General features: G+C 49.9%; 2 protein-coding genes across 2 annotated transcripts; one reads left to right on the top strand and one right to left on the bottom strand.

The window, feature by feature from the left end:
* Positions 1–297: 297 nt before the first annotated feature.
* LOC122678225 (ubiquitin carboxyl-terminal hydrolase 17-like protein 6) lies at positions 298–1,251 on the bottom strand (the record flags this gene model as incomplete). Its single annotated transcript, XM_043878836.1, has 1 exon — positions 298–1,251. A coding segment is annotated over one exon (954 nt), but the record flags the coding sequence as incomplete, so codon positions are not given.
* A 1,964-nt stretch (positions 1,252–3,215) lies between these two features.
* Positions 3,216–4,916, top strand: LOC122678126 (centromere protein N-like). The gene is made up of 2 exons (XM_043878650.1): positions 3,216–3,246; positions 3,357–4,916. Exon 2 carries the CDS (start codon positions 3,367–3,369, stop codon positions 4,384–4,386), a length of 1,020 nt encoding a protein of 339 aa, XP_043734585.1. The 5' UTR covers positions 3,216–3,246; positions 3,357–3,366; the 3' UTR covers positions 4,387–4,916.
* Positions 4,917–10,000: the final 5,084 nt, after the last annotated feature.

Here is a 10,000-nt window from a genome sequence, read left to right as displayed (position 1 = left end):
TCCTCCGTGTGTGGACTGGTGAATCACGACTGCGCCGGCAGGCAGGGCCGACTGGATCTTCCGGAGGTCGAAGGCCGGCTTCGGCCGCTTGTGCTCTTGGAGGCGTCTCCGCTGCTCTAAGCTGATTCCTTCGACCTCTGTGTCCCCCGGGGACACCTGCGACCCAGGAGCTCTGCCGCTGGCGTCTCCCGCAGGCTCCCCGGGGCCGGCGGGGTCAGGCTCCCCGGCGTGTGTGGGGTCAGCCGTGAGGGGGGCCGCGGGCCCTCCCCCAGCACCCCCTTGCCACGCACCCTCCCGGGAGTAGAAGAGCACGTAGGCGCTCTGGCTCAGGGCAGCACTCGCGTCACAGGCGCTCACCTTGGCATCGTCCATCTTATACCACTGGCCGTTGCCCGCTCGCACGTAGGAAAAGTAGTGTCCTCGCTCACAGCTCCACCCGGAGTGCACCAGCACGGCATAGAGCACGTAGGCCAGTGGCCCTGCCTTCCGCTCAGACGTGTAGGGCTGCAGGTCGAGGCACTGGGGATAGCGCACTTCCTGAGCCCTTTTGGCCCCGCTCACCTCTGTGAACCGCTTCAGCACCAGCACCAGGACCTGGGACGTGCTGTGCAAAGTCAACCTCTTGGTGGCAGGCACCTTCCGGAGACAAAGGCCACAGTCATAGGCGTTTTCAGCGTCCAGCTTCTCGGGCTTCACCAGCTCTCTCAGAGCTTGCTCCACACTCTGAGCCTCCGTGATATCCAGGCTGATGTCCAGATAAGGGTCGAACGTGTCCGAGACACCGAGGCAGTGGAGACACTGGATCTGAGACCTCCACGTCCCGCCGAAGATCTGCCGGATGAGGGTGGTGTCCTCGGAGGGATGGCCCGACGGCTGGGATGCACTCAAGCACCCTTGCTGCATGGCATTCAGAGTGAACATCAGAAACTCGTGGGCATCTTCCTGCCGGTGTGTGTGGAAGCCCGCCAGCAGGTCCTTGTGGGGCAGGATCACCTCTCCCGGGTGAAGGAGGGCTCGGGTCACGTGAGCTCGCATGGCACAGAGCGTGCAGGAGGTGCGGGCCGGACAGAGGGTGGCGTGCTGCTGGGACACCATCCAGCTGGCCAGGGGCGGCGTGTGGCTCAGACACTGCAGCGCTGCATTCACGTAGCAGGTGTTCCCCAGATTCTGAAGCCCAGCCCCGACCCCCCACGGCCCCCTCCAACTCAGGGCGACTTGGTGGCCAGGCGCCAGCCCTGCTGACCCAGGAGCCAAGTCACCCCGCTGGGGCCGCCCAACCGCCGGCGACGGCCCCTCAGGGACACAGGGTCCCCGAAGGGCATCCGCACCAGCGGCGCTGGGCCGACAACCTTGCCCTCCGGGGAAGACGTTGAAGGGAGACGGACACGCACCACCCCCGTGCGCCGAAGCAGCCCCCGGGTCTCTGCAATCAAGGCCCACGAGTCTTTGCATCTCCTACCTGCAGCTGCACGACGACGCCTCCTTCCCTCAGACGGTGCTTCTCTGAAAAAGGGCCTGGGCCCCGCCCCCTCGGGCCTTTGATGGCTTTCCCACAGCCCCACCCCCGCACGCACAAGCTCCTCATTGGCTGAGGCGTCCGAGGGCGTGCTCACTCCCACTCCCGACATCCCACCACCGACACTTTTCTCGGGGAATTCCCCATGACGAAGCCCCGCACGCACTTCCGATCTGGCCCTGCACCACAGGGCTCAGGATGCAAATGATTCGGGGGGGGCTTTGGCCTTCCAGACTTGCCTGCTAGAGAGTCACTGCAGGGCTTCCAAGTTCAGCACACACATGCGGGCTGGGGAGGAATTCCGTGGGCTCACCCTTCAGATCCTAACACACTTGTGGAAACATATGTCTGCCCACCTACCCTCTCCCCTTGAGGGGTCTCCCCACCCCAGACCCCTGCCTGAGGACAACCCCTCCCCGGACAACAATAAACCCTTGCCTCAACTTTGCCCTCGACTGAGGTCCACTCCCATTTCGATGCTTTCTCACCAGCCACTCTTCTAGCGTTCAGGGTCCTAGCACCAAAAGATGCCGCGAGTGTGGCACATATGCTTTTCTCCCTTTGGGGCCGTTGGTCATGGTCCAAAGTGAGCTCTTTCAGAAAGACATAGGCTCGCTGCAACTTTCGATTCCTTTCTTCAGCCCCTTTGCAATCTTAGTTGTCTTTTTCTTTCTTTTTCGTTTTCCTTTCTTTCTTTGTTTTTTTTTTTTCTTTTGCCTTTCGTTTAATTTTTAAGTGTTTTTTGTTGTTTTGTATTTTCTGTTCATTTTAATTTTTTTTAACTACTAATTCTTATCCTCTAAGATGGTGTGAGAAAAGTTAAAATGTATCACTTTTCTCTATATCCACTGATCCAAAGCATGTTATTCGCACCATGAACTTTCCAACAGACTATGCGACCTGTTCTGGGCACAGAAAGCCCTTCCCGTGTCTATCACCCACCACCAGCCCATCAGATGGGACCTCCCTTGTCTCTGCCCTAGGCTACATATCTCTATCACGATCAAGATGCACAGACCTGAAGTCTCTGTGGAGTTTTATTTCTTCTTCTCTAATATCACCTTTTGCACAGGCCCAGCATAGTTTCTAAGTGACCTCGGCAGTCATAAGTGTTTCTAAATTGTCCAGTGTCAATTTTCTACAGCTTCTGAAAATGGGGACAGAGTCTTATGAGAGGGCAACCACTCCCCACAAACGAACTGTAATATCCACAGCTCTAGGCACCGGTGCACAAGGTAAGTTTTCCTCCTGTTTCAGAATCAGACATGGAGCAGGGCCCATGCAGGTCTGACATCAGTTCAGAAGCTGGAGATCCTAGCAGAAGCTAAACCTGCCAACAACTGCCTCTCAGAAGGTTTTTCACTGATGTTCTAACTCTCACCAGCAGCCCCGGATCTTTAGGATGAGCGAGGAAGGGAAAGTGGGGAGGTCCAGGGAGCCTCGTCTCTGACCCTCTGAGACTAGGGGGTGACAGGGACCTTGAACTCACTTGCTCAGTTACCCAGAACTGAAAGTATAGGGGGAGGGATGAAGAAATAGTTGATATCACCTGAATCTCCATTAGATACAGGAAAACCACTGGACCCTCTGCATCAGGCTCTGTTACCTGCTTCCACTTATGCAGTAAAGCCAGTCATTCTAAATCCACAAGGAGAACATTTTTATAGAAAAGGGTTTATTAAAATTCAAGGGGAGTCGATGAGGAGAGAGCCCGCCGGCGAAGTGGGACGGTAAGAGAACCCCTGGCAGCGTGGGATCGGGCGGGATGTGGCGGGAGCCTAGAAGAAGCCACGTCCCACGACTCTGAGGCTACTCTCTTGTGACTGCCACGGGCCCCAAGTGCCAAAGAGATGGATGAAACTCTTGCTGAGTTTTTCAGGAGGACCATCTTGAAAATCCCAATGCCTGAAATGATGACAGTCCTAAAAACCTGGAATTTTTTGTCTGAAAATCAACTGCAGACTGTAAACTTTCGGCAGAGAAAGGAATCTATTGTTCAGGACTTGGTTCTGCTTTGTGAGGAGAATCATGCGAGTCTCAATGATGCAGCCCTTTTAGACATCATTTATACTCAGTTTCATCGGCACCAGAAAATTTGGGATGTTTTTCAGATGAGTAAAGGACCAGGTGACGACATTGACCTTTTTGATATGGAACAATTCAAAAGTTCATTCAAGAAAATTCTTCAGAGAGCATTAAAAAATGTGACAGTCAGCTTCAGAGATGCCGAGGAGAACTCAGTATGGATTCGAATTGCCTGGGGAACACAGTATAAAAAGCCAAACCAGTACAAACCTGCTTATGCGGTATACTGTTCCCAAACTCCATATGCCTTCACTTCGTCCTCCCAACTGAAGAGCAATCTACCCCTTCTGGGTCAAGCACTGACAGTTGCTAGCAAACACCATCAGACTGTGAAAATGGACCTCAGAAGCCGGTATCTGGACTCTCTTAAGGCTATTGTTTTTAAACAGTATAATCAGAGCTTTGAAACTCACAACTCTACTACATCTCTACAAGAAAGAAGCCTTGGGCTAGATATAAATATGGATTCAAGGATCATTCATGAAAACAAAGTAGAAAAAGAGAGAGTGCAGAAAGTGACTCAAGAAATTTTTGGAGACTATCCTCAACCAAGACTAGAATTTGCACAATATAAGCTTGAAACGAAATTCAAAAGTGACTTAAATGGGGGCATCCTGGCTGAGAGAGAAGAGCCCCTCTGGTGCCTGGTAAAGTTCTCTAGCCCACATCTTCTGGAAGCACTAAAATCCCTGGCCCCAGCCGGTATTGCAGATGCACCACTTTCTCCACTGCTCACTTGCATACCCAATAAGAGAAAGAATTATTTTAAAATTAGAGATAAATAAGCTATATGTGGTTTTTGTAAGCACAGCATCCTTGACTGTATCGCATATGAATTTTAGTTAATGACTAGCTGGAGAGCTTCTGTCTACAAAACTTGTTTTAGAAATTCATCCTTGATATTGAAGATTTGGAAATGTTCAATGTAATTCTTGGGACTGATTCTTTCCTCCTGCTGCAAAGCATAGCAGTCGCGGGACTAAGATGTGACAGGATGTCTTTTCTCTCACTCCTGTCTCTCAATCCCAGAGAGGTCTGGTTCCATTTGCTGGTTCCCAGGGATTTTCTCTTAAGCACCAAGAAACTATACCGAACTCAAAATTTTCTAAGAGAAGCATGAAATTGGCCCATTCAAAGGGTAGAATTAGGCCCATTAAGTTATTATTGCAGGAGGTAGCCTACTAGGTGATTCAGTTATATAAAATAATGATTTCATTGTAAATATGATATTTCTCATAATCTATTTTATCACACATATGGCATTCAAACTGACCGATAATATACCAATTTGTAAATAAAGATATTTAAAAACTGGTAAAAAAATAATAAAATTCAAGGGCCATGTATAGTATTTCTTGTGCCAACAGCATTAATATTTTTCTGAATTTGGTAAGAAAAGGGGAGAAGTGACACAAAAATGCAAATAGCTTAGATTTTCTTGCATAATATTTTTTCTCTTTTCCTTTCTCTGTAAAAAATTTTCAGAGAAGAGTTAGATAAATAGATAAACAGGAGGAAGGATGAAATATAGAAATAAGAAATATATATAATATATGAAAGCTTAGAAGATATACACATAAAATATGAGGATGATATTAAAAATACATAAAAACATATTTTAAAGCAAATATGTGGGGTAAAAGTGGGTGAAGAAGGAATTCATAGGGCCTGGACTCCATCTCAGGCCTATTCATGCTGATCATGCTCGGCCACCTCTCCAATGGACTCTGAACTCTGTATTTAGTGCCTATGGAAACGACAACAGAAGGATAAGACTCCCTCCGGACAGGGGAACCTTGAAAATCATATCCAGGTTACTCCTCACCTAAGAGAACACATACACTAATCATCCCTTCCTCCAGACAGGCCATAAATTTTCTGTACCTATCGGAGTGTAACCTCAGGCTTATTGATTATTGGCTAATTGTTTAACTGTCTAAGCACATGGCACATGAGTGATGGGGTTATTGGGATTGTATTTACCCTTCCTTTATTTATGTAAGTCTCAAGGGGTGGTGGATTCGGACATGTACACATGGGGTAGAAAAGATTTTCACAAATGCTGGTCGGGGTCCTTGGCTAAGAGGAGACTCTGCCTTGGGCCTGCCGGTGTAAAAAACTGCACTCCACTATCTGCATTGTCCTTCTGAATGAGTTTGTTTCCCAGAACGCGTGGCTACAACATTTGGTGCATTGGCCAGGAAACTCCTCACTTTGAGGAGACAAGTCCCATTTGGGGCTACTCCGAGGCCTTGCTACTTGAATCTGCTAGAGGGGGGAAGGCGCCTCATCCCTCTGGAAGGATTCTGCTTCTCAACACCCGGACCTTTCACATTAGCAGGTAGTGGATGGCAGCAGGGGAATGGAGCACTCAGGTGAGGAGGAACCCACCCAGCAGAGTGGAAGAGGGGGCCTGATCCCTCCCTGGGAGGGACTAGAAGGGGCACAGACCCACAGGAGCCTGGAATGGGCAGGGAGCAGCGATTGCTTAGTACACAGGTCGATGAGCATGCTAAGCCTTAGGAAGGGAATTTGTGAAGGTCATTTAGGAGGTGTGTCCATGCAGTCTCAGGGAAAATTATTACCAGCGATCACCAGGGGATTTTTAGGATAGGAAACTGGTCCTTGTATGCTCGTATTCTGCCCTCCCCAAGGAGGTGTCCCGTCTGCTGTGAAATTCTTGACCCCCTCGGAATTGTCAGGCTAGAAGGAGGGGGACACATAAGTGAGTATGAATTGGCTTTTCCGGAAATGGCCTGGGACATAGGATATTTAACCCATCTGTGTTTTCATCCACAGCTGATCAAGCCCACCAAGGCAGAATGGACTTTAAGGGAGAAACAGTCTTGGACCACGTGGTGTTCTGGTTTGGCTGTGCTGACCGGCAGGTGATGACATGCCGATCCCCTTTCTCCCTCTGGGATCTGGCAGGTAAGGCTCTTCTCACCCCAGTTAGGAAGGAGGCAGAATGGCAATTTAAGTGTCATTGAGTGGAAATAACAGAAGTACATAGGGTACTGAGAACTTCGTAGACAGAACAAAAAGGAAAAGTAGAAGGTCCGAGAAGGTAAGCAAGATGGGATGAAGTGAATCTAAGGCAACTGCATTGGAGTGCATGATTAAAAATTTAAAGAAGGGATTAGGAGGAGACTATGGGGTGAAGATGAAGCTTAACCGCCTCCACATACTCTGTGAGGTCGAATGGCCGCCAGAGGACACCATGAACTTAAAAACAGTGGAAGCAGTCTATACAGTAGTCACAGGAGAGCCAGGACACTTGGATCAATATCCATATATTGACTCGTGGCTAGGGTTAGCTCAAGACCCTCCTAGTTGGACAAGGTTCTGTATCCAGAAGGGAAAGGGGAAAATATTAATGGCACAAAAATCGACTGATTATAAAAAAGGAAATTCTACAGGATTTGGACAGGGATGACCTGACCCCCTCCCCCAGACTGGATAATGACGCGCCTGCCTCCCAGTGCACCTCCAGGACCGGAGGCCACCTTAATACCCGATCCAGGGCCAGGTGAAGTTCCTACAGCAGCCACTGCTCTTCCACCAGCTCTCCTGGAGTTCATAGAGCCGCTGTTTTGGCAAGCTCTGATCCCAGTGACAGAAGCCTCTGGCCAACACTTCCAGGATCCGGCTCCAGCCGAACCGCCCAAGCTATACCCGCCTCTCCCAGTGAGTACTGACAAGAAGGGGAAGGAGATGTTGGAATTAAGCAGAGACTGCGCTCTGCCAGAGAGCCGGAGGGAACGAAAGAGAACAGACAAGAGATTTGCAGTGCTAGCTGCTGCTCTGGGAAAATCTATCTCGGGCCCTCCGGAAAACCTCATCTGCCCAGGGACAGGACAGTCCTTCAACCGGTCCCAACGGAGGCCATGGGCCCCGTTACAGCAAAACCAGTGTGCCCGGTGCCAGGCTTTTGGCCACTGGAAGAATGAATGCCCTAAGGCAAGGAAGGAAGAGGAAGCTCCCGCAGTTGTGGGGCTTGCTGACTTGGAAATTAAATAGGGCGGCCGGGGCTCAGAGATATCAGGTCCCCGAGGGCCCATGGTAACCTTAAAAGTGGGGGACCAAAACATTGACTTCATAGTGGATACAGGAGCAGAACTGTCAGTAGTAACAAAACCTGTGGCACCACTGTCCAAAAAGACTACCGCTGCAACTGGGGTATTGGGAGAAGAGATGATTAAATCATTTTGCCAGCCCAGAAAATGTCAGATGGGGGGGGGGGGGGGGGCACCAAGTGATTCATGAATTCCTCTACATTCCTGAGTGCCCAGTACCCCTGATGGGAAGAGACTTGCTCTCCAAACTAGGAGCACCAGTGACTTTCTCCCCTGAGGAGAGGCCCACCTTCCAGATGGACACTATGACTTATTTGCTCTCTCTCTCTCAATATCCCCCCCAACATGAGTGGAGGTTGCATGAGCCTCTGAAGAACCGGGTGGGCCAGAAGAGTATGAGAGAGAGCTAAGTCAATTATTCCCTGAGGTCTGGGCGGAAGACAACCCCCCTACCCCCAGGCTGGCTAAACATCAAGCCCCAGTGATAAGAGAACTCAAACCAGGCACCATCTCAGTTAGAAAGCGCCAGTACCCGCTACCAATAGAGGCCTGGGCCGGCATACTGCCCCACATCAATAGATTGAAACAAGCGGGCATTCTAGTAGAGTGCCAGTGGGCTTGGAATACACCGATCCTGCCAGTCAAAAGGGAAGGAGGACAGGACTATAGGCCTGTACAAGATCTCAGGCTAGTCAACAGGGCTACTGTGACTTTACATCCCACTGTTCCAAACCCCTATCCCTTATTTAGTCTCCTCCTGCCAAGTACTAAAGTTTATACTTGCCTAGATCTCAAGGATGCCTTCTGTGTATGCCTCGCCCCAGCGTCACAGCCCATCTCTGCCTTTGAATGGGAATATCCAGTCAGGGGCACCAAAAAACAGCTCATCTGGACGCCCCACAAAGGTTTAAGAACTCCCCAGCCATCTTTGGGGAAGCCTTGGCTTCTGACCCGGACTCATTCCATCCAGAAGAGCGTGGGTGTCGGCTCCTACAATATGGGGAAAACCTGCTGCTGGCTACTGAGTCCAAGGAAAAATGCTAGAAAGGGACAAAAGCACTGCTCCAGCTGCTGATGGAAGCAGGTTACCGGGTGTCAAAGAAGGCACAGATCTGCAAGGAGGAGGTAAGGTATCTGGGGTTTGTTTAAAGAAGGACACAAGGTCCCAGACCCTAATTGGGTCCTATATACTGATGGCACTAGCCTGATAAAAAGGGCAACGGCTGTCAGGTTAGCCAAAGCGGAAGGGGCCATCAAGACTTGAAAAGGGATGGTGGGAATTGCCAAGTGGTAAATTATTGGTACTGGAGGAGCTGGCACACACTCTGGTAAGCCAGACACACCAAGCGACCCACCTAGGCCATGCTGCCTGCTCACAGGTTAATGCTGCCTCTCGGGTATTCAGACAAAAACCTTCAGGTATTCAGCTGAAAGGCATGCTGCCCCTTGAACACCTGGGAGTGGACTTCACTGAAATGAAACCTCACCGACACTACCATTACCTGCTGGTCATGGTATGTACGTTCTCGGGATGGGTGGAAGCTATTCCTACCTGAACTGAAAGAGCATCAGAAGTAGCCCAGTGCCTGCTTAGGGAAACAGTTCCCAGATTTGGACTTCCTACCAGCATTCGTTCAGACAATGGCCCGGCTTTGGTAGCTGATTTAGTACAACAAGTAAACAAAACTTTAAACATCAAATGGAAACTGCATACTGCATATAGGCCCAGAGTTCTGAGACGGTGAAATGAACCAACTGAACACTTAAAGAGACTCTCCAAGTGGATCAGAGAGACTGACTGCTCCTGGGTGGACTTGCTTCCAATGGCTCTGCTCAGACTCAGGATGACCCCACAGTCCCAAGGCTATTCTCCATACGAAATTGTGTATGGGGGCCCTCTCCCATAATAAAACAGGTGTCAACAAATTTGCCTCAGGTAAGGGGGGATAGGATTTCACAGCAGATGGAACTGGGTAAGGTAATAAATTGGGTAACTAAGTTTGTACAAAAAGGGTGCTGTTCCCCTTTGGGGAACAGATTCATGAGTTTATGCTTGGTGACCAAGTATGGGTCAAAGATTGGAAACATGATTTGCTAGTCCCTTGGTGAAAAGGCCCTTATGTTATTCTAACTACCCCTACTGCAGTTAAAGTTGCAGGTATTGTCCCTTGATCCATCGTACGAGGGTGAAGAGACATACCACGCAGACCCAGAAAACGCTGAGTGGGCTGCACAGAGGGACCCCACTGACCCGAAAGAGACTAAGACCATCCTTAAGAAGAAGGAAAAGAAGATCCCAGATGAGCCCCCCCCTCAGGATGAA

The sequence above is a fragment of the Cervus elaphus genome, chromosome 20, assembly GCF_910594005.1.
Source record: "Cervus elaphus chromosome 20, mCerEla1.1, whole genome shotgun sequence".
Taxonomy (NCBI): domain Eukaryota; kingdom Metazoa; phylum Chordata; class Mammalia; order Artiodactyla; family Cervidae; genus Cervus; species Cervus elaphus.
Note: the sequence above shows the minus strand (reverse complement) of the source record. Positions and strands in the feature narration are given on the sequence as shown.